This window comes from Mesoplodon bidens (assembly GCF_964165515.1).
Source record: "Mesoplodon bidens genome assembly, chromosome: 17".
Taxonomy (NCBI): domain Eukaryota; kingdom Metazoa; phylum Chordata; class Mammalia; order Artiodactyla; family Ziphiidae; genus Mesoplodon; species Mesoplodon bidens.
The window spans coordinates 46,222,156-46,247,515 of NC_138174.1; the positions used below are offsets into that span (position 1 = coordinate 46,222,156).

Below are 25,360 nucleotides of genomic sequence, written 5' to 3' on the forward strand. Positions count from 1 at the left end.
CTTTAAAAATACTTGTATTAATATTCCTATCACTATATATCACAATTATGCATCTGTCTTGCCAATAGAGTGCCTAGTTTTCCTTTGTGTATTAGCCTTTAGCACAGTATTTGGTAAGTATTCAACTGAATGTTTGTTAAACTAACTGTGGTCTTTTCCAACCTTCAATAATAATTGCACTAGAAGCTGTCAAATGGAAAGCATTAGAAACCAGCCTTTAATATATTCACATTCTCTCTCCTCAAAAGTAAATATTTGTGGAATATAAGAAATCTGTTTCTCAAACCTGAGATTCCTCTACCCTTTCACTCACTGCTTCTGCCAATAATCTCTCTCAAGGTCCACAAGCATTTCAGTTAGTATTTAACCAGCATTTAACCAACCACTTCTTACTAAGTGCCTAGCGTGTGCAAGGCCTCACACTTACCTGGTTGGACTAACTCACATGGTTCCAGATAACTTGCCTTTTATTGCAGTGAATGTCACTTAACAAAAAGAAAACAAACCCTGCAGTTAGCCAGGTTTCTGAAAAGTGAAGTCACAGTATAATTATCATTCTTTTATGGTATGTTTATGTTCCAGGACTCTAACTCCTGTGTTCTTTGTGATTTCTCGGAAAGTTTCAGGGACATTTCAGCATCACAAGTGCCCCTTAGGCAATCCACTTCATAAAGGGTTCAAACAAATTACATATTTCTATATGTGTGTCATTCTTTTTGGTTCATACTTAACTATTTTGAAATTTTCTTAAGAATACCTTTTTACACGATTTTCTTATACACATATATACTTACATTTTACAGTCAGAACAGTCAGTATGACTAAAAAAAACAAAAAGTGTGTGGGTAAGTTAATTTTTCTTTAAATGAAGATGTAATTATTTCTGAGATTCATACATTTCTCATCGTTAGTGGTGCTCTTCAAGTTCAAATTTGTTTTTGATTTCCTAGATGTACATGTGTATTTTAAAGACAGTTATTATAGTGGAAACCTAAAACACATAAAGTATAAGTCATATTTTCCCTATAAAGTTTTAGAATGTTTATTTTTTCCATATAAGGGTATGTGAATTTAGGTCTGAGGAAATTCAGGGAGTAAACTATTGCAAAAAATACTCATTTGTGAATGTTGAATTTAAATATACTTTAAGTATGACAAAACTAAACCTACTCTATAAAAGTAATAATAATATCTTGAGTTTTTATAACTTCTTCCTACAAAAATGTTTTAAAATTTTTCAGCCCAATTATGTTATACTAAAGTGTCCCAAGAGCTCTATGATGGTCTTATACCCATTTGACAGACGCAGCAACTGAATGTTCCCTCTCCTCAATTTTGAATTGCATAAAAGACACAAATCTTTTTAGATTGTACTGTGTGGACCTCTATGTTTATGTGGACTTATACAAAACTTAGTAGAACTAGGTCAGATTATTTTGATTTCATAAGTATTTTGGCTTCATTTTTAATCCTTTCATCATCAGCTTTAAAATTACAAATATCTCTGTTGTGTCCTGCAAGTAAAATTCTGTCTTGTGTGAAACATTCTATCTCATCATAAAAATACGAATCTGTGTATATATGCTCTTTTAACTTTTTTCACATCACACTTTCACATCTGTTGTGTATCATATAGACCTGTCATTTTCTAGTTATTGTTTTTGCTTTTTTTTTTAAAGAATGAAATGTGTATTTTTCCCACTACATTTTAGAAGTTTGGTATGTTTTCTTTTAAATAGTAAGTACACTTCTCTGACCCTTTTTTATCAGTAAGGAACAAGTAAATGACCTCTTGCTATCATTTCTAACCCTGTGTTTTTATGACTTCTAGAATAGCAGCAGTTTATAACAAACCAAACAATTCTAGGGTATAAGGAAACACACAAAACAAACTGCAAAGCTATTAAAGTAAGTCTCTGGAAATTGTTGGCCAGGAGGGATTATTAACAATGAAATGAAATGATTATGGTCTTATTTGGCAGTATTTTAATTTAAACTTAACAAATCGATATCCCATATGAAGGAGCTGACACTGAGGGAAGGCAGGGAATACAACACGGAGAAGGTACAGGCACTGGAGTGAGTCACGGAGTGAGTCACGCTGTGGACACCAGTGCTCAAAATGGAGGATAGAGTCTGGAGTCTGAAATTGATGATGGAAATCAACAAGAACATGCATCAAAAACTATCAGATTGGGCTTCCCTGGTGGCGCAGTGGTTGAGAGTCCGCCTGCCGATGCAGGGGACACGGGTTCGTGCCCCGGTCTGGGAAGATCCCACATGCCGCAGAGCGGCTGGGCCCGTGAGCCATGGCTGCTGAGCCTGCGCGTCCGGAGCCTGTGCTCTGCAAGGGGAGAGGCCACAACAGTGAGAGGCCCGCCTACCGCAAAAAAAAAAAAAAAAAAAAAAAAAAACTATCAGATTATACTGAAGTAGTAAAGGCCAGAACCCAGACAGCAGCTAGATGAATACTGATATAGAAGGGAAAGCCAGGCACCAAGAGGACATGAATACCAGAAGGCAAAGCAGTTAGAAGTCCAAGGTACTATTCAGTAATCAGATGAGTGAAAGGGTCTGCACAAACCAATCAGAACAGAATCAAGGTGCCCACACTTCTGTTTTAAGTCAACAGTCGCAGTAGATTTCAGTTCAGAGGGGCCTCCTTCAGTGTGTTAATGCGAGCTTCCTCTACCTGCCTCGCTGTTGAGGATGACCTTAAGATTATATTCAAATTTAGGAAAGAATGTTGTAGGTGATTAGTTACGTCCCCTAGGCTATGACAGCACAGTTGCGTCTCATTCACCAAACACTTGAGCTCTCAGCTAAGCTTTCAGTGGTAGATAGGGTATGACTCCAAATATGTTTGTCATCTGAAATGCATTAGAATAAGGAGTAGATAAGCCTTATTTCCCTCTGCTCTGGCCAAGACTCCTTTCTTTATTCTGTCCTAGGCCCCAAACTTTGAATACTAGGAGATAATCAGAGGAAAACAATCAAGATGATAAAAGAATTCTTTTCGGTAGTAAGAGAGATTAATGGATTGGGGGTGTTTTGAGAAGAAAAGACTTAGAGAGATACAAGAAATTCAAAGTAGGCAGAAATAGACTTACGATACATCTCTCCAAAGGCTGAAATTAAAACCTAAGGGTAGACATTATAAGGAGACATGTTTTGTTTGCTTTGTTCAGGTGTTATTGTTGTTGTTCTGCTTTGTTTTGTATAGAGGTTAAATAACTTGAAGGTCCCTTCCAAACCTGAAATTGTGGCTATCAAAGGCCTTGACAGAAGGCATCCGCATTACTGTGTATATAACGTCTAAATAATGACAGCTTTGAACCCATTTGAACCCTGATTTCATTTCTTAATAGCTAATGAATCTGGCTTTTTTTTTTTTTTTTTAATTTTTGCCCGCATTGCGTCTTCATTGCTGCACCCGGGCTTTCTCTAGTTGCGGCGAGCTGGGGCTGCTCTTCGTTGCGGTGCATGGGCTTCTCACTGCGGTGGGTTCTCTTGTTGCAGAGCACAGGCTCTAGGTGTGCAGGCTTCAGTAGTTGTGGCACGCGGGCTCAGTAGTTGTGGCACACGGACTTAGTTGCTCCACGGCATGTGGGATCTTCCTGGACCAGGGCTCAAACCCGTGTCCCCTGCATTGGCAGGCGGATTCTTAACCACTGTGCCTCCAGGGAAGTCCTTGGCTATATTTCTTAAAAATCTTCTAAACCTCAGTTTCCTTATATTGAAAATTGAAGTCATATCTACCTCTTGGTATTTGGGAGAGGATTAAATTTTTATGTAAAATACTTAGTGCAAAGCCTGGCACATAGTAAGTACTACATGAATGTTAATTTGCTATACAAATGTTTTGTGTATTGTTTAGAGTATAGTGCCATTGACATTCAAGGTATATTTTTACTTCTTCAAAAATCATACATTGGGGCTTCCCTGGTGGCGCAGTGGTTGAGAGTCCGCCTGCCGATGCAGGGGACACGCGTTCGTGCCCAGGTCCGGGAAGATCCCACATGCCGCAGAGCGGCTAGGCCCGTGAGCCATGGTCGCTGAGCCTGCTCATCCGGAACCTGTGCTCCACAACGGGAGAGGCCACAACAGTGAGAGGCCCGCGTACCGCAAAAAAAAAAAAATCATACATTGAACTATGTTAAAAATTTGCTTTGATAATATTAATAATTTAAAATTCTCATTGAGCACTTAGGGTATTGATAGATGACTTTGAAATAAATTTACATTTTCTTTTAAACTATAATGTTAGATGTGGTAATGATATTGTGGGGTTGTTTTTTTTTTATCTTTATCTGTTAAAAATCTCTACTGAAGCATTTACAAGTGAAATGATCTGAGGTCTGAAATCTGCTCTAAAATATTTCAGAATAACTAGAAAGGAAGTAGATAAAACAATGTTGACAGAACATTACGGCAGTTCCTCAGATGATTAAGCATAGAGTTACCATATGGCCTAGTGATTCCACAACTAGGTTTATACTCAAGAGAAATGAAAACATGTCTACACAAAAACTTGTGCATTAATGTTAGATGTTAGCAGCATTATTCACAACAACCCAAATGTTCACCAGCTGATGAATGGATAAACAAAATGTGGTATAGCCATACAATGGAATATTACTTAGTCATAAAAAGAAATGAAGTACTGATAGATTTACAGCATCGATGAACCTTGAAAACACTATGCTAGGTAAAAGAAGCTGGTCACAAAAGACCACATATTATATGATTCCATTCATTTGAAATGTCTAGAACAGAGAAATCTACAGAAACAGAAAGTCGATGAGTGCTTGCTTAGGGTTGGGAAGTTGAGGACCAGATGGGATAGAGGAGTGATTCCTAGAGGACTTGGTGTTTCTTTTTGAGGTGATTAAAAAAGTTTTAAAATTGTATACTTTAAATGGATGACAATATGGTATGTGAATTGTATCTCAATAAAGCTGTTTGAAAAAAAATGATACTGACAAAATGTTGATAATGATTAAAGTTGGACAATAGAAACTGGGGGCTCCCTATGCCATGCTCTCTTCTCTTTAGATCTTTGAAAATTTCCATAATAAAATGTTGTTTAAATACTCTTTTAGATGAAGTTTAAACCTCCAAAATATGGATGTACTTGGTTTAAAACAAGGTTGGTTTCTACCTTGCATTAGCTCAGGTAGGAAAGATGCACAGAATTCTGACTTGACTGCCAGATACATTGTTATTCCTCTAGAAAAGCACTTACGTTTAACCTCCAGTGGAGCACATAGTTTGCATTATACTTGTCAGAGCTATTTTCATCAAGAAATGCCATCTATGTGTCCCCTTGCCAACATCTTTGCAGAGTTTACAACTTTCAGCAATTTATTGGCATCAACTATGCAATACTCTTAAGCAGCTGCTCTGCAGTTGAGCTGTTTTCATATGCCACCCTCTATGCAAATAGTTTATATTAAATGGCCAAGATATGTGCTTTCGGATTCAAGAGAGCAATTTATCTCTTTTATAGAGATTGTATAGTAACAGTCATCATCTTCATCACCATCATCATCTGGAAGTTTCATAAGAATGTCCTTAACTCTTCCATTTTGAAGAGTACTGTACTGCAATGTGGTTTTTATTGTTTTGTTTTAAGTTTCAATTGTGTAATCAGATGCGGTTCTACATTTGTTTGTTTTAATGAATGTTTCCTTCATTCTTGAAGTTACTGTAATTGTCTTATGTATTTGATATACTAGAATTATAAGATATATACTATTAGGTTTTTGAAAATCACTATAAAAGCATATCAGAATTAATGAATATTATTATAAATCAGACTGCTATAGAAGAGTGTTTAAAGGTCTCAAACAAGTGGTAAAAGGAAAGAATTTGAGGCATGGCACTTTTGCTGTATTTGAATTTTATAATGAACAAGTAATGCTTCTATAATTTTAAAAAGCAGGAATTAAAAAAATATTTTGACAAATGGCTTTCTAAATTAATGGAACATTTGCCAGGAATAGACTAGGACTGCCAAAACGAAGGGGCCACATATTAGGACACTCCACATTTTGTCATTTTGGACAAGAGAGCCTACTTTCCACCTGAGGACCCTAGAGTGGAGCCTCCTTGACAGATTTTCTTATTCACATATCCAGAGATTGTACTCAACTGTCTCATTCAGATGAATGGCCCATAGCAGCAGAAAGAAAACATTTAGTCTGTTCCTTCATTCATAAATTGGAACACACAACGAAAGACCGTCAGAAACTGGAAGAAAATTAATAGCACAAAAGGGAAAAATCACAATAAACAGAGAAACTGACTCCCTTCTTCAGAGAAAACAAAAATTTCTGTAACAGAAAAGAACTTACAAAGTATTGTAATTAGTTTCTTCGGAAAGATTTGAGGAAGTAGTATTTACAGAAAATAAGCATTATACAGAAAACGTTTCTGGTGTTTTCAAAAATTGCTAAAGTCAAAATCATGAAGTTATTATAAGTAAGTAAAAATGCCAGTAGAAGGATGTCAGGAAAAGCCACTGAACTCTCCTAAAGCTTAGAAAAAGGTAAGAAGACAGAAATTAACAGGGAAAAGCTAAACAAGATCAACAATTCCAGAGAGAAATAAAATACCTGCAAAGAAATAAAGATCAGCTTGGCCTCATAGTTCCTAGAAATTTGACTTTAGAAGATAGAGATGTAACACCATTGAAGTTCTGAAGGGAAGCACAGTACTTTACCCTCTCTCATGAAATTGCTAGATTGTTTCCCATCAAACGACAAAAAGAGAGCAATGCAAGAAATAATGGAACATGCCAAGATGTGCAATAAAAAGAAATTTCAGAATAACAACTGTGCAGCAGTCTTAAAAGAAGTCAGTACAAAACTGATACCAGCAAGCAGTATGATTAAGCCAGATAATCTTAGGTAATATGGAAAAAGACATATACTAGTTCCATCAATGAGGGAAAAAAAGGCAAGACCTCTTAAGAAGAAGGGGGAAAAATCTCTATGAGAAAGTCAAGGCCCAAGTAGGAATCTAAGTAAATGGCATGATTTTTGAGCGATAGATGCAATGTAAGAAAAAGAATCCAGTTGAACTTGATACCTGAAACATTTTCCTTTGAACATCACAGGTTCCTTTTCTGTGGACCTAATCACACTCTCTGCTCTGCAGTGAACAGTATTTATAAATCATTAAACAGTAGTACAAATAACCCTGCTGACCAATCACAGAAGGACAGTTAGAGAACAGAGAAAAGCAGAACCAAAAGCTAGAGAAATGACATGTGAAAGTCAAGTCCAAACAATAAGAGCAGACTCTTAATAGGAGGTGGAGCCAGCAATCAGGAGGTAGACAAGAGAACATGGTAAGGACCAAGCCAGATTTCAGGAAGACTTAATCCTAACAAAGGATCCCATTTTGTAGTGACAAGTTTTTCTAGTTCTTGTATGTTATGTTGGTTTATTTTTGTTTGTCAATTTGCAAATTGGGATTTTTGTGAATCACAAACATTTCATTGTAATAGTAACATCAACTAGGGAAGGACAATTTATGCCAAAAATGTAGGTAAAAGAAATATTAAAATATTTTCATGGTAAGGAAGATTCAGTATCATAAAAGCCAGTTCTAAGTTGTTTTTTTTAATTCAACATAAACCCACCCCTATCCCTAAGAACATAGCCCCAAAAAACCCTCAATCATTAAACGTTAAAACAGTGTGACATGGGGCTTCCCTGGTGGTGCAGTGATTGGGAGTCCGCCTGCCGATGCAGGGGACACGGGTTCGTGCCCCCGTCCGGGAGGATCCCACATGCCACGGAGCGGCTGGGCCTGTGAGCCATGGCCGCAGAGCCTGCGCGTCCGGAGCCTGTGCTCCGCGACGGGAGAGGCCACGTCAGTGAGGGGCCCACATACCACAAAAAAAATGCATGAATAGACAACTGGAATAGAATTTAAAAGTCCAGAAATAATATACTTATGGAAATTCAGTATATGATAAAGATAACATCTCAAATCAGAGGAAAAAGTTGTCTCTTTAGTACATGATGTTGTTATTACAGAATAGCCAAGGGGGGAAAAATGCTGAATCCACACCTTTCACCATAAGCCAGGATAAACTTCAAACAGATCAAAGATCTAAATGTTTGAAAAAGAAAAGAAAAAGAAACCATAAAGTAACTTGAGGAAAATGGAAGAAGAAAACATGGAAAGACCATAAAATTAAGGATTGCCATATTCAGCTACATCACAACCAGAAAGTTCTGCATAGGAAAAAAACAAAACAAAATAAAAAGCATAAACAAAGTCAAATAAAAGATTAAAAGGGAAGAAAAACTGCCGTTCATATTACAGACAAGAGCTAATGTCTGTAACATGTAAAGAGCGCCTCTAAATGTAAAAGAAAATGACCAATCACCCAGCAGAAAAATGAGCCAAGGATATCAACAAAAAAAGGAAATACCCTTAAACAACTGAAAAGCTGCCCACCCTTACAGTAGGAGAAATGCAAAATAAACATACCCAAATGCTTACCAGACTGGCAAAAATCCAAAAAGGTAACACAGACATACATTTTATCAATTAGGAAACTGAAGCTCATTCAATCAGAGTAGATTGCTTAAGTTTACACAGTTAATAACAGAGTGAGGAATAGATGTGTCTTTGACTTCTAACCTCATACTAAAATATCTCCACTACCTATGCTTGGCTTTCTGTGTGCTCAGTCTGTGGCGGTATCGTGGATACTATTTGATGTTAAAGTGGAATTTTCTTTTTTCAAATTTACAATTGATATAAAAGAGGTCATCTATATGATCAAACATAATCAAACTGAGCAGAATTGTTCTGCATGTTATTTTGGTGTCCACTGTAGCTGTGTATTATCTTAATAGGAATTTTACAGAATTCTGTTGCTTTTTCAGTGTTCTTTACTTAGATTTCAAAAACCCGTGCTAACACTGTATAATACTATCAGATGAACAAAAGTGGTACTGTGACAGCACCCTAAGTTGGGGTGATCCTAGTCTAAATAAAGCAAAAACCTGTGAATTTCCCTTCTGTCTCCTGACCAGCATCAGGGGTGATCTGTTTCCTGTAACTGTTCCTATATGAGCAGCAGGTAAAGCCAAAGAGCAACAAAACTATGGCCTCCTCTTGGGCACTTAGGAGCCAAAGCCCTCTGCCTGGTACCCCACCAACTCCTTCCTTTTGTCCTTCCTCAGCCTTGCTCTCCCTCCCTTCCCTTCTGCCAGGAGGTATGATCCCCTTGACCTTATTTATCTGTAATAGAGTGGTAGGTTGTGTTAGAGGAAATTTTTTCCTATTATTTTATTTTCTCTTCATGCCAAGGCACAAAAGTTACGGCTAGTAAAAAGAGGTTCTTTCAGATAAAAAGTGTTGTTTTTTTTTTTTGATAGGCTGAGAGACCGTCATCTCCCCTCTCCCCTCTACTTATCGTGTGGTAAGTAGAGAAGGAGCTGAAGTCTACCCTAACACAAGACATGTTTAACATTAAATCAGTGGTATATACTTCACTAAAGGGAAGCATGTAAATGAGTAACAATCTCAAAAACAATGAGTCCTCAAAAGGGTCAAATAAAAGTGTATCAGATTGGCAGTTTCTGAAGGTAGACACATCCTCATGTGCATTGGCCAAGCCAGTCTCTCATGCAGAAATGAGAAAGTGGATTCTGGCACCGTTTCTTCCAGCTCCTCTCTTGGCCCTGAGGTTTATTAAGACTCTGTGGCTTAAACTCAACAGCTCTGTTTTAAAATACCCACTCAAGCTAGATGGTTCTAAATAGAACTAATGACAGCCAGAAAAAAAAAAAAGGCCTGTAGGAACTTGCTCTGACACAGAGCCGATGTCTATAAACAGATTAGTAGAAGAGAGCAGAACATCTTTCTGTCGCCCTAACTTCTGTGTCTTGGCATGAAGATGCAATAAAAGAATAGGAAAAAATTACCACCAACACAGCCTACCACTGTTGTACAGACAATAAGGTAAAGGAGAGTTCAGTCCGCCCTCTCTCCATATTCTTGTGTTTGATTGAATCAATTTAGTAATTAAGCATAAATATCGACTAGTTAATGTTTGGTGCTAAAGGTTTGACTATGGGGGGAAATAAAAGACAAAAAAGACTCGGAAAAGGGAAGGAGTGGAAATTTTGATCCGGGTTCTTCAAGGAGTTCAGCATAATGAATTCTTAGTTCAAACAACGACTGATACAGCTAACTCAGGTTTTCATTTGTAAAAGAAGAGGGAATAATATGTTTTGTTTTTAGTGAAGTATAGTTGATTTTCAATGTTTCAGGTGTAGAGCAAAGTGATTCCGTTTTATATATATATATCCTTTTTCAGACTCTTTTCCCTTACAGTTTATTACAAGATATTGAAGACAGTTCCCTGTGGTATACAGTCGGTCCTTGTTGTTAATCTATTTTATATATAGTAGTCTGTGTCTGTTCATCCCAAATTCCCAATTTATCCCTCCCCACCTCCTTTCCCTTTTGGTAACCTTAAGTTTGTTTTCTATGTCTGTGAGTCTGGGAATAACATGGTTAAAGAAATCCTGAAGCTATGTTAAACTTACTGTTTGAACTGCTGATTAATAGGCAAGAAAAAAATTTTTGGACTCTTTTTCCCTTGCATCTTCATGTAAGACTTCAAAAGGAAATGGAATAGTTTAAGAGGTAGAAGAGAAGAAGCTAAGTGCCTAAATAATGTACCTATCAAGCATGTGTAGAGAAACTACGGGGGAAAGTAGCTATGCCCGTGGTTCCCAAATATGTTAGAATCACCTGGGGATCTTTAAAAAATTTCAGAGCCGAGGTCACACCCCAACCCAATTATCTCAGAGTCTCTGGGGGTGGGACACAGACATCAGTTGTTTCTGAAGCTCCACAGGTGATTACAATGTGCAGCAAAATTGGGGAACCACTAGGCTACAGAATAATATTTTTTTTAATTGAAGTATAGTTGACAATACCATGTTAGTTTCAAGTGTACAGCAAAGTGAGTCATTTATACATGTTTTTTCAGATTATTTTCCAAGATGAATATATTTCTTTATGCTGTTCAGTAAATCCTTGTTACTTATCTCTTTTATGTATAATAGTATATGTCTGTTAAACCCATGCTCCTAATTTATCCCTACCCCCTTTCCCCTTTGGAATGATATATTTATCATTTAACGGTATTAATGACTATGAGATTCATGTGCATAATTATTGAATATTAATATGTTGTTTTTCACAACTTTCCCCATTTATATAGTGTAGTAATTGCTTCAAATGTTTTTTCTACTTCAAGAATAAAAATAAATATTTTAACATCAACATTATGAGTCTGCTTGTTAAAATCATACTTCCATCTTCTATTTTCATACACAACAGGAATTTGCAGCAATGAAACAGATTATCATTAATATGCATAGTAAGCGTTCTGAGGACAACTTGCTTTTTACTAAAATGGAATCCAAAAATGGGACAAGAAAGCAGAAATCAAAGACTTTGAATGTGCCTAGAGAACATGAAGACAATATACTTATACCCAAACCAACACTCTTTGTAAGTACAATAAAAATTAACTTAGAATGTTAGTGTCTCTTATTGTCACTAAATATATTTTACTTAAATTTCTTTCCTCTCATAGTGGTTTCAAACTAACTTTAAAAGGTCTGTATTTATCCTTTTTCTGAATGTATATGTTACCTATCTTAACAGTTGATAGTTAGGGTTTATATTTCTAGTTAACATATCAGACTTGCCTAGGAATTAGCATTACTCTATTACTGTCCTCCTCCAGTCTCCAGGGACGACTTATAAATGAATCAGAAAGACAGTCTTGATTTGACTGGTTTACAGCATGATCTCTCAGTTTTCAGTAGGATGTAGCTGAGGTCATACCTCTTTTGAAAATTTTTCTCTTGTATATAAAAGGAAGTTTACTGTAGAAAAAAAAGAAAAATACAGATAAGCGTAAAGAAGTTTGTTTGTTTGTTGTTGTTTTGGCCATGCCCTGTGGCTTGCAGGGTCTTAGTCCCAGCCCAGGGATTGCACCCTGGGCCCTGGGCAGTGAAAATGCCAACCAAAATTCCCTGTTTTTGTCATTTTAAAATTTACATAAGAATAAAAGGGATGCAAAATATCACCCGCCCCCTCTTATTTGTAAAATAATATAGTTTGCTTTGAGTTTTCTTATAAAGTATAAAACCAATCGTATCAACATAAACTGAAAAACTGAAATGCATTATTAGGTAAAAATGTACGTGCCCGGAAATTAGTTGAAGAACAAGAAATTAGAAAAATTTGGATTAAAATAGAAAATAAATTAGGAAATATTGAAAATGATGTTTTAACAAGTAATAAGAATCAAAAGGCAACAGAATCGAAATAGGAGTAACCTTATTAAATAGTTCACTTTACTTCAACATGGTTTCCCCTCCATACCTTAATTTCTCAGAAGAAACATTTCTACCATCTGAACATAGAGACTCAAAACCAGAAAGATTTTCTGTATGATATTCTGATTCAGTAAGTCCCCAGAATCTTAATTTTTTTAACTCCCTAGATAATTATAATAATCAGTCAAGTATGGGAACTTCTGAGCTAAGCTATTTCATTATACATTCAGAACATGCTACGCAAGATCAATGAAATGTGAGAGCTTGCTTGGTGATTACATAGTTCAACCTCCTTTAAAAAAAAAAAATGAGAGTTACAATCTAAATGAAATAAGGGATAATTATCATAAGGATCCTTGTAGCAATAAAGGCTGAGCCAACAGGATGGAGAACACAGGAAATCGAGATTGACCAGCCTGGGTACAAGGCAGCTCTATAGATTTCCACAGCTTAGTACGTAGATCTTTTCCTCTCGTGGTACTTCAGCTTCCCTATGTTTCTCTCCTGGTGTCTGCTTACTCATGTTTTCCACTTCCTCATCAACTTGCTCACAGCTCCTTGTCTTGAGACTTCTATGCACTTCTATGCATCCTTTCCCTAATCTCCTCTCTTATAACCTAGTTCTTCCTGTGTTTTCCAAAAGCAAGTTTAACTGGCCCAGCTTCTCCTTCTTGGCAGATACCCCTTGTGGCAAGACTAGTTAAGGTTATTAGCCAGCCTACTGAATGGCTGCCCTTACCTGTGACCAGGGGTCACAGGGTACCAGGGAAAGTTGCCTAGGGCTATTTATTCAGAAGGGCCATGGCTAGGCAAGTTTCCCTCAGAAAGTCGGCTAAGATTGTGACAGACAGTGTGATGTGTCTATTATTATATTATAATCTACAAGAAGAGAGCAGACTGAATACATAGATGCTAATGGAAAATGTAGGATTGGTTGAAAACCGCAAGATACAGCCACATACTTAAAGCCTATCACACTCCCTGATCTGCTTTTCTGACCCTTCTCTGTTCCAAGCAATGAACTATTCCTTCTGACCCTGACCCTCCTACATTTCTGACTTTAGCTTGGTAACCTGATATTCTGAAATCCTGTCACCAGTACATAAGTAACAGATTTCTCCAGTATCTCGAGATAAGGTTCTGCAATGAAAAGAAAATGAGGAAGATTTGAAATATGAAGTATTAATTGGGTAGTTTTTATTTCCTTCTTTATGCTTACCTGTATTTTCTTTTTTTCTATAATAAACTTTTGTATACAAGAGAAAATTTTTCAAAAAAGGTATGATCTCAGCTACATCCTAATGAAAACTCAGATATCATGCTGTAAACCAGTCAAATCAAGACTATGTGCTAATACTGCAGAATTAGGAATGGGAACAGACTAGGTCACCTAGGGCGAGTCATTTAAATGCCCTGAACTGGCTCTTATCTATAAAATTAGGAAGGAGATTACATGAAATGAGGGCTGGACTTCTTTTATACTAACATCCATGATTCTCTTAAGGCATCATAATTTTTACGGTTATTATTTTCAGTATTTTCAATTTTCCATAATAGTGCTTTTCTTACGTTTTTCTCTCATCTTGTCAATAAGGAATTTATGGTGCAAATATTTGAAAATAAGATCTAATCATTACATAATCTTATGGTTTTATAGCTAAAAGGGAAACATTTCTAATTTACTTCCAGATCCTTTGGCTGATATTATTTGCTGTTGGTATTTTTCCCTGATATTAAATTCAATGATAGACAGATGGATGGATGGATGCGTGTTTATATGTGCACTGAAAATATGAGGAAGACATACAAAGCCCCTGTTAAATGGGCAGTGGGGTGAGCATAGAGCTGTGTTACAGAGGAGGAATGGGAGGAATAAAAGCTTGAGACATTTTTCTTTTCATATCTGTATAATCATATGAACGTTTTGCAGTGCTCATGTGATATTTACATAAGAAGACAACGCCAAAAGGTGTACTTTATAGGAAAGTTCTGACTGTTGAAATCACAGATGTGGGAGAATTGTTTTTTTAGGCATTTGATGCACCAACAAAGACTAAATTGAACCACAGAATGTAAGTGCTTTGAGGATAGAAGCTGTGTTCCCATTGCCTTACATAGCACATGATCAAAGCAGGTACTCAATAAACATCTGGTAACATAGCATTAAAAAACAACAACAACAACAGTTATTTGCCTCCCCAATTTAGTTATCTTCTTAGCCGTTAAAACTCTAAACTGTGTGGGGAACTTTAGTGTTAAACTAAATAAACTCCAGGGAGAGTGAAAGCAGCAACTTCCAAGACCATGGTCTTGGAAGGAAATACAAACTACTTTAAAGGAAATATAAACTGCTATGGAAATTCAAAGAAAGAAGAGATAATGTGATGTTGATGGACTCCAGGAAAAGAAAGTATTTGAGGTTAACCTTGAAGAATGTCTAGGTTTTGACAAGGACAATAAGGGTTAAAGAGTGAGAAATTCCAAGGGCAGAGAGTTTAATACTCACAAAACATTTTCTAATTTGTGTTCCTTTTCATTATTCAAAACTAGGATGTTTAATAATCTAGACTTGATTCCTCTCTTACTACATTCTTATGCCTGACTTCAGTCATTTCACCACTTAACACTTTTCCTTTGGAAAAAAGGAAAATACAGTGGATAGGATATACCTAGAGTAGTCAAATTCAAAGAGGCGGGAATTAGAATGGTGGTTACCAGGGACCAGGGGTTCATGGGGAGTTATTGTCTAATGTGTGCAGAGTTTCAGTTAGACAAGATGAAAAGACTTCTGAGGATGGATGGTGTTGATGGTAGCACAGCAATGAACTGTGAACATACCCCATGCCACTGAACTGTACACTTAAAAATGGTTAAGATGGTAAATTTTATGTTATGTGTATTTTACCAAAAAAATTTTTTTAATTTAAGTTGATAGGTTATAAAGAGCAGTGTTTCTCTTTATTCATAAAGAAAAGTTTATAACTTCATTAGAATGGAATTTAGCAGTTATTTGTAATATACTTAATATAATGAATACAATTCATTGGATGTCTTAAGACACAGGGTGCCGCCCTGGGATAGTATTACCGCAGAACATGTCCTAACTCTGTGCCACCCCACATTTTTCACATTATAACACACATAGAAAAGTATAGCATTTGTATGGCACACTGGGGTAAATGAACTTTGCTGGTAGATTGAAGGGGCTCCAGCCATGTCTAGGAGCTGAGGGAACCAATTGCTCTTCATACCTCTAACGCTTTGTCACATTTGTTTTGAAGCTCTGGTCTCACTTTCTCTTTTCTTCTTCTTTTTTTTAAAAATATTTATTTATTTATTTGGCTGCATCAGGTCTTAGTTGCGACACACGGGCTCTTCTTTGCAGCGCCCGGGCTTCTCTCTAGTTGTGGTGTGCGGGCTCCAGAGCACGCAGACTTAGTTGCCCCACGGCATGTGGGATCTTAGTTCCCCGACCAGGGATCAAACCCACATTCCCTACATTGGAAGGCAGATTCTTAACCACTGGACCACCAGAGAAGTCCCTGGTCTCACTTTTTCATGTTGAATCTAGATTTATCTCACCAGAACATGCTCAGACCTCAAGATAGCTAGCTATGTACATTTACATTTTTAAAAATAATTTTCAATTTCGAGTCTCAGGAATACTAATTGCAGCCTCTTCCCGGTGTAATATAGCTCTAAGCTAAATTAGAAATAAGGAATTTTTTTAGTGAGCATGGAAGTAGAGCCATGAGGGCTGAATGATCTGGGGCAGTTTCTCTTTTTGTCACTTTGTTGGTAGGAAAGCTGGGTCAGCTCTCTTAGACACATTTTAGTTGGGCCCTGCCTCTGAGGAATCATAAATATTTATTTCCTCAATTCCTAGCTTTTATCGGGTTTTTTTGAAAACAAGTAATTATATCTACTAGGCATAATATTTCTTTTCTTTAGAAAAGTGGCACTGGTTGAACACTAATAGATTCTTAATTTCTAGCTCTTTTTCTAGATTCCGGGAATAATCCACCAGGCTTATTATGTCTGCATTTATCAGTCAGCATTCTTTCTCAATATGTTATAATCCCCAAGTTACATATTAAGTTTTAGTTGCCTGCTTATGGATGACACAAAATTACCCATCTTATCAGTTATTTATCTCCCAAATCACATTGGAACAGTAAATTACTTCTGGTTGGTTTACAGTTAATCCTGTCATTTGTTTTTATCACAGCCCTCTGAGCTCTTTCCTACATCTGGAATACAATTTACTTCAGGGCCTGTTAACACCACTAATTTGTGCTGTTTCTTTATAAAATTACAAATATAACTAATCTAAACCAGCACATAAAAATTAATGCAATGTTCCCAGTATAAACGCTCACTTTTAAGTAATTTGTATGTCTAATATCACGTCATATATATGTGTGTGTGTGTGTGTGTGTGTGTATGAAAAATATATTATGAAAAGGGTTTCATACCATGGAACCTATGAAAGTCTTAAATTCAAAAAAAAACAGAAGTGTGAAATAGTCAGAAAATAGGGCCCTCCTCAGTTAAAATATTAACTCTGTTAATAACTGCATAGACATGGGAATTCCTTGGTGGTCCAGTGGTTAAGACTCTATGCTCCCAATACAGTGGGCACGGGTTCAACCCCTGGTCAGGGAGCTAAGATCCCACATGCCATACAGCGTGGCCGAAAAAAAACTGGGGAGCTTCCCTGGTGGCGCAGTGGTTGAGAGTCTGCCTGCCGATGCAGGGGACACGGGTTCGTACCCCGGTCCGGGAACATCCCACATGCCACGGAGCGGCTGGGCCCGTGAGCCATGGCCGCTGAGCCTGCGCGTCCGGAGCCTGTGCTCCGCAACGGGAGAGGCCACAACAGTGAGAGGCCCGCGTACCGCAAAAAAAAAAAAAAAAAAAAAAAAACTGAATAGGCACAACAAAATTTGTCACCCAAAGCACCATCTTATGGGTAGAAAGGGTAAATAACTTTAAGATAGTAACATAAAAGAAACACTACTGTTTAAATAGGTAAAGAAGTGGAATTACCAAAATAAAAAGCAGTTAACTGTGTATCTGAATTTTTGTGCCCACTTTATTTAACAGTCATCTATCAGGAGATGGCAAATTTTTCCTTAAAGGGCAAGACAGTAAATATTCTAGGCTTTATGAGGCACATACCATCTCTATTGCATATTCTGTTTGGTTTTACCTTTCTTTAAAAATGTTAGATCCGTTCTTAGCAGGCAATCCATACAAAAAGAGACCATGGATCATAGTTTGCCAAACTGTGATCTATCTTAATGCTAGTTGCTCAGTACTAATCAGGAGTTGGTAAAGGCTTAGGAACTTCCAGTGGCTGGAACTTCGGGCCGTCACTAATGGATAGTACCTTACTGACAAAATATCTAGAAATGAAGAATGTATGTCTCACGAGAATCAGAAATCAACTTTCCAGAATCATTATTATCTCCATGGAATTTGTTTGAATTTTGGTAGTGTTTAGACATAGATACTGATGTAGATGAGAAGTTGACCTATCTATCCTAATGTAATTGCAGGTAACCTGAGTTTCAGACCATAATGTGACTAAGAACAGAACTTTACCAATAGAAAGATTGAACATATCTTGAGTTCATACAACAGAATATGCTATTTTCATATCTTATTGCTTATTTTCATTTCCACTCAATAATTGCAGTGTTACTTAGAATCATAAATACTGCCCACTATGCTTATAAAGGGCAGTGTTTCCTGATTAGTTGGAACCATATTATTACATTACTGTAGTGGCATTTTCTTTCACATTACATAGGGGCAACTCTTGAATATAGACTCTCATGAGGCTTTATGTCCAGATTTAAATTGAACTGAGAGGCGTCTGTAATAGTAAACCCAAACAACATTCATTCATTCATTGAAAAAGTTTATTGGGAGTTCCTTGGCAGTCCAGTGGTTAGGACTCGGCAATTTCACTGTGGTGTGCTAGGTTCAATCCCTGGTTGGGGAACTAAGATCCTGCAAGCCGCATGGCATGGCCACCAAAAAAAAAAAAAAAAGAAAGAAAAGAAAAAGAAATGTTTATTGAGCACCTCCTTTGTGCCAAGCACTGTTAGAGGCAGTAAGGGTATAAAACTTCCTGCCTCCATGAAGCTTACATTCTTTTTTGGAGATTAGACTGTAAAGCAACAAACAAACCAAAATATAAATTGTAGAGAAAGTGAAAAAATGACAAATGCTATGGGGAAAAAATAAAACAGGGCAGTCGGAGGGTGAAGAATACAGAGGGATGGCCTCCCTGAGAAGACGACACTTAAATAAAGACCTGAAAGAAGTAAAACCAAATGCTCAAGGTTTTTGAGCAGCTGAATTTTGCTAGATCTCATCATTATCTTAAAACTAAGGAAATGTTAAATGGCGGTATACCCAGGTAAAAACAGATTCCAATGGAAACTTGCTTTGTTATTAAATATGTAGGAAATGAGGTCCTACTACTCTCTTTGTTTTTTTCTATTTTAGAATGTAAAATATCTAATAAAATATGTAACTTTCTTTAACAGCGAAGTCCAGGTAGCTCACATTGGAAACAATACACTTTTTCAGTATTGCTGCTTTTTTTCAAAACATTTTTTTAAAAAGCTCTTGGGTTTTTTTGTTTGTTTGTTTTTTATTGTGATAAAAAACATATACAATTTACCATTTTACCCATTTTTAAGTGTACAGTTTAGTAGTATTAAGTATATTCATATTGTTGTGAGACAGGTCTTCAGAACTTTTTCATCTTGCAAACTGGAACTCTATATCCATCGAGCAATGCCTCCCTTCTTCCCCCGCCCCCCCCCACCTCTGTAGCCCCTGGCAACCCACCACTCTACTTTGAATTTCTATGAAATTGACTGTTTTGTATACCTCATAGGTGGCATCATACCATATTTGTCTTTTTGTGACTGGTTTATTTCACTTAGCATAACATCCTCAAGGTTCTTCCATGCTATATCTCAAAGCATTTTGCAGTACCTCTTATGGAATTGTCTTTTGAGTCTATGGCACATTCTTTTGAAGCTATTCATTTATTCAAGCCTTATTCCATGCCCAGGGCCCCTGCCCTAGAGTGCCTTAGAGTCTGATCATGGAAACCGTGTATCATATAACATGTGTGATAAATACCAAATAGGAAGCAAGTACAAAATACTGTGAGGGTCACATTTGTATTTTCAGACCTGGACAGCAACAGTGAAAGATAAACTAGAGGAATGGAAAGAAAGAGCCAACAGACTCTGATATCAATTCAGACAGAAATTGAGAAGGTAGCAAAGGTGGTGGTGGAGGAGAAAGACGAGGCAGATGGAGAGATAAATTGGAGGGAGTGAGAAACACCTCTATAGGAGAAACAAGGAGGTAGAAACCAACAGGTGATAATGAACATTTTAGGCTTAGTAAATATGCAAAGTTATAACCACTCCTAGGTCTCAAGGGGCAAGGAGAGGAATTAGAACCTTCGTAGGAAACTTTGGTCTTCCATAGAAGAATTTACTACTACCGAACTATGGCCAGGCAAAGAAGGAGCTGAAGAATAGATATCCCAACTTCTTTCTCCTGTGACCCACAAGCCCACTTTGCAGCCCATTGACTGAACCTAATCAGAAACCATAAGCCACCACTGACAGCATCCTGAGGCACAGCAGGTCTGAGGGTACCCAGAATATCCAGCACCATTATTTTTTATTCTCCTCATACTATGTGTGAAGTAACTGAGTGGTCATCAACTTGCCTGAGTTTACAAATAAATGGCTGAAGCCTGTCTCATTCCAGAGCCTGTACTTTAACCCATTATTCTGTACTGTGCTCCAGCTACAAAAAAAAAAAAAAAAAAAAAAAATCAACAACAAAGGAAGCATGTCATTGAGCACCTACTGCATGCCAGACACTTTTCCTGTGTGCAGAAAATACAGCATGAAACAAATGCTATAACTTACTTAAGGATTAGAGTCAGTGTCTAGGAATTATGTTCCACTGCTAGTTCGGTGACTTAAGCAGATTGTTCTGGCTCTCAGATAAAAGCCTGAAGATAAGCTTTTCAGGGCTAGTATGTGGCCCTTTGAAGTCATCAAGGACCTAGGTTTCTTCTGCCTTTCTCTTCAAACCATCCTTGGTGTGTGGCCTCTGTCCTCAGAATCACAATATAGCTGCTGTAACCTAAGCCATCACATCTGCATTCCAAGCAGGAAGCAAGAGGAAATGGGGGGAAATACCATCTCCTTTTCTAAAGGCATTTTTCTGTAAGTTCTACCCAACATCTTCTATTTATATTCCATTGGTCAGAATTTAGTCACTCGTCCACACCTAGCAGCAAGGGAGGCTGATAAATGTAGTTTTTCACTGGATGAGCCCACTACTCTCATAATGACATCAGAGTTCTGTTATTGAAAGGGGAAAAATAGATGTAATCTAGGCAACCACCAGGCTCTGTCATAGGATCTTACTCATTTTTATAGCCATACAACCTAACACAAAGACCTGATACATAGTAGGTGTTCAGTAAATTACTATAAAGCTAATCTCAACTACAAGTAATTTAGTTCTTGTAGTAGAGTGTCAAGAGATAGGGTTAGAGAAGTAGGCCTGGACCAGATCCTACAGGGCCCTATCTTCTAAATTAAATGTAGCTGGAACATGACAATGATAGTGAAGTTCCCCCCAAATAACCTAGGAATAAGGAATATACATTAGACCTATGGGACAAGCTGTGAAACTAATTTTAAATGGCTATGACCAAAAAACTGAAAAGTCAATTTATGAAGTGGGAAAGCAGTTAATCCACAGGGCGGAGGTACACTCGACTGTGGCAAAGCTACTTCATTAACACATCTGAAGAAAGAAGTTACTGGGAGGAGGGGATGGAGGGCGGATGGTCTGCAATGGACCAGACACAGATTGAAGTAGTCAGGAAGGACAGTCTACCATTAAAATGCTTGTACTGTCCTTTATGAGTCCCTTTTAAGATTCCCTTTTAATATCAAAAGTTTTATTCACCTTCTATACATACATAGTAGTAAAAGAACTTTTAGTATCATTGATTGAGAAAATGCTGATACACAAATTCTATGCCTTTTGCTTGATCTGTAGAAGTTGCTTTCATATTTTTTTGTCCATGAGCCACAGTTAAGAAAACCAGTTTACATTATGACCTAGTGAAGATCACAGTTTCTCAAAATGGAACTTACTCCTCCTCTGGCAGATCAGCTAGCATTCTGGTTTGTACTTTGGTTTCTTTTGGATTTGGTTAGGCCCTGTCACCTTTGAATTCTCTTGGAAGTTGGCACCTGGCTTTTCCCTATGATTTCCTTATTTTACCCTGGAAGCTTCTTTCACCTTTAATACTAAGAACTATGGACTTTCTATTAAAGAAAAACTACTAAAGTGTTTTAATGCAGATTTGCATTTTAGAAAGATAAGCTTGGAGGAATTGTGGGTGATGAACATAATAGAAGAGAAAGCCAAATCAGAATTAGGAAATTCTTGCAGGAGTGAAGCCAGAAATGATGAGGGCCCAAGGTAAGCCTTTTGGGGTCAAGATAGAAGCAGAATGAGGAGTTTAAAAGGTATTTCTACAAACGTTAGGGACTGTTTAGAATGAACATAGCAAGTGGGAAAAAAAGGAGAAATCTAAGATGAAGAGGAATCAAACATTTCTGGTTTAGATGACTGAACAAAATATGGTACCATTCACCAAGACAGAGAATATGGCGATTGGGGGAGTTCATTTTGATATACTGAATTTTAGTTGCCTTTAGGCATCATGTAAAAGTATTTGTAGCTCAAGTTGGAGCTATGGTTATACAGACGGGGCTGGAGGAAGGAGGTGGAGGGTCTGCTGGTGTATTTGGTGGTGATTGAAGCTGCCCAAGGGCATGGCTAAGAGCAAGAGGAGCTGACCATTGATGTCACTTCTAACATTTTGTGCATCAGCTATGGCATATGAAAAAGATAAAATTGTAACTTATCATACTTATCTGTATGCCAATGTATATATATTGAATGTGATTCTTCATAGTTTTAAGGAGATATAAGTGGGAAAGGAGTAATTGCATGTTTGATTTATTATATTATATAAAATAAGATGTTTCGATTGGCATCAGTATCTTATATAGGGAGTTCTGTGTGCTTTATCACAGTCCACCTTCCCTGCTCTTTTGTTACTATTCTGTATAGCCAGGCTCTTTTACATTTAATGATTGAGCACTAAACCCAAGAAGTACTCTGGTAAATACTTAGCAATTCAGAATACCCAAAGCACAATGATTTGGATCTAGAAATTCTTTACTAAATATCTATTGAGTGAATGAGTATCTGTATGTAGATAGATAAGACAACTAAAAAGAAGCTGTGCCCTTGATTTTTTAAATAATTTTATTTGAAAATAGAATCAATTCATAAAATATTCACCTCTGTAGGATATATTAAATATAGGATTTAAGCCAGAAAACACAGCTGTGTATTTTCTTTAATAGACATACCAGGTGGGAGATTATTTCTGACAAAAGACAAAATCTTTGCCCTTAAGTCTCTTTCTGAATTACAAAAAGCAATTATTTACTATAATTTTACATAAGAATCCCAATGTATATAGGTACTTAGTTCTTTGAATCGTTTCTCTTCTCCTCCTTATAAGCATTTTACTTAATTTTCTTTTCTTCTTCTTTTCGTTTTTTTTTTTTTTTTTTCCTTTTTTTTACAGACCAAAAAAGAAGCGCCTGAGGGGTCTAAGACACAAAAAATGAAGACCTAGTGTTTTGGACAGATTTACTCTATCATTATTTACTCCTGAAGGTCTTTTTCTGATGAACAAAGTTTATCTTAATCATGTACTTGACATTTTTTAAATAGCTAATTTAAAGTTTATTTTAACTGAATGTTAAATTAACAAATTATCATAATAATCAAACTACATAAAGTGCAAATATTTGGCTTTATCTATTTTGTTACAAAATAAATATTTTATACTCTATTATGATTTAAATATTGGAGCTTTCATAATTCTTTAAGGCATTTTAAACATGCGGCTTATAAATATTTTGATTAGTTGTTATATTGGTGAGTATTTTTCTAACTATATAAATTTTGAATTTAAATGTCATAACACAAATACCAAAACACCTTACAATTTTTAAATTAATAATCACCTGTGAAGTCTACTAGAAGGCATTTTATATGCCCAATAATGGTGGTCAGATATCATGTAAGTGGATATAAATTGCTGATTCTTTCTTTGGGCTCTGTTTTTTCTTATATTTCATATTATTATTAACCAATACAATCTGGTACAAAGTCCGTTATTCCATTGGTCAAGTAAAATTTTGGTGGAAAGTGTCTTGTTACTTTGGTCAAAACAGATGCAGTATGGACCAAATATCTAGTCTGTAAGAAAAAATCAGTAGCATTTTCTCTTTTTCTTGTTATAAAATATGCTCCATTTGTCATTCAAGAGTTACAATTTAAAAGAAAGAAGAGGGGTGGAAGAGAAAGAAAAGAAAAAGAAAGAAGTATATTTTCATGTGTCAGATTTGCTCAACCACTGTTGACATAGAGGCTGGACAATTCTTTATTCAGGACAGGAGTGGGGCAGTTCTTTGCCTTGTGGGATGTTTGTCAGCATCTCTGGCCTCTACCACTAGATGACAGTAGCACCCGTACCCCCAGCCCGAGTTGTGACAGTCAGAACCCTCTCTGTCCCTCAGGGTCGCACATCACGCCCACCTCCTAGTGAAGCACCACTGATGCGCAAATCACTGATTATCCTGGTATATATGAAAAAGGAATCTATCTAATCACTGTGTTCTTTGAAAGTTTACAGTATCATAGGCTATTAGTTGAGTGTGAGAGAACAGAAAAAGCCTCTGATAGTAATATGCACTTGTAAATCTACGGTTGGCCTAAAAACCCTAATCTCATCCTTCCCTTTTATTTCGTTTGGATACATCTAAAATACGACTTTCTGCAACAAAGATTTGTAAAAACGGCCTTTCTCAGGCACGCATCCTAAATCCAGATGCCCTTATAATTCATTAAAACTAAATTTGTAGCGTAATTTGTTTCCTTCCAAAATGCTAGAAGAGAATGTCTGTTTTATTTTCACCTCTACTTATTAATCGAAAAGCATTTTATAGTTTAGTTCAGTCAACCCTGTTTGTTATATGTACGTATTTTAATATAAAGGAATACTGATTGATTATCCAAGTTAAAGTTATGGTGTGGACAAAGGCACAGAAGCAGGAAAATTTGGAGCTGATTTTAAAAATAGAAAATGCAGTGATGTGGAAATTGAGGAAGTCTTCTTCCCTCCAAATCCCTATTTTTTTCCCTCTTCCTTTCCTTTCATTTCTAGATATGAATTACTCCTTTAAAAAAACATAGTTCTTTCTATCATATCCTACCATTAGTAAAGCTCAGGATTAGACTGTGGTATGAAATCTTTTTAGATGACATTTGTGAATTTTCTAATTCAGATGCCACTCCTTCCAGAAAGTTCTATCTGTTCTACCATAGTAATTTATGTACTCTGTACTCTACATCTCTAATTCTGCTTACCATATTTTATAATAATTGCTTACTTGTCCATTTCCTTGAAGGCAAGAACTATTTCTTAAGCTTTTTTTGGTCCTCAGTATTTAGCACTGTGCCTTGAATTTAAGCTGTAAATGTTTATTTGATGAATTTGGGCACAGATGAGATACAGTGATGTAACTTTTTTTTTAATATATTAAAAATCAGAGTGTTTTTCTTTTTCTTTTTAGTATCACAGAATCTATTCTAGCTTATTTTTGTTTTGGGTTTTTTTTTGAATTTTTGAATTTTATTTTATTTTTTTATACAGCAGGTTCTTATTAGTCATCCATTTTATACACATCAGTTTATACATGTCAATCCCAATCTCCCAATTCATCACAGCACCACCCCCCGCCGCCGCT

At 36.6% G+C, this 25,360-nt stretch overlaps 1 protein-coding gene across 3 annotated transcripts in view; it reads left to right on the forward strand.

The window, feature by feature from the left end:
* PIBF1 (progesterone immunomodulatory binding factor 1) overlaps positions 1 to 23,390 on the forward strand; it is a 198,721-nt gene extending 175,331 nt beyond the window's left edge. For 2 of the 3 annotated variants that reach the window (XM_081214626.1, XM_081214627.1), the window contains exons 17-18: positions 11,383 to 11,556; positions 23,131 to 23,390. In XM_081214626.1, coding sequence (XP_081070752.1) covers positions 11,383 to 11,556; positions 23,131 to 23,181 — 225 coding nt within the window. In that variant the 3' untranslated portion in view covers positions 23,182 to 23,390. Of the gene's footprint in view, positions 1 to 11,382; positions 11,557 to 23,130 lie in introns of those variants that run through there. The other variant, XM_081214628.1, reaches the window with a different exon arrangement.
* Positions 23,391 to 25,360: the final 1,970 nt, after the last annotated feature.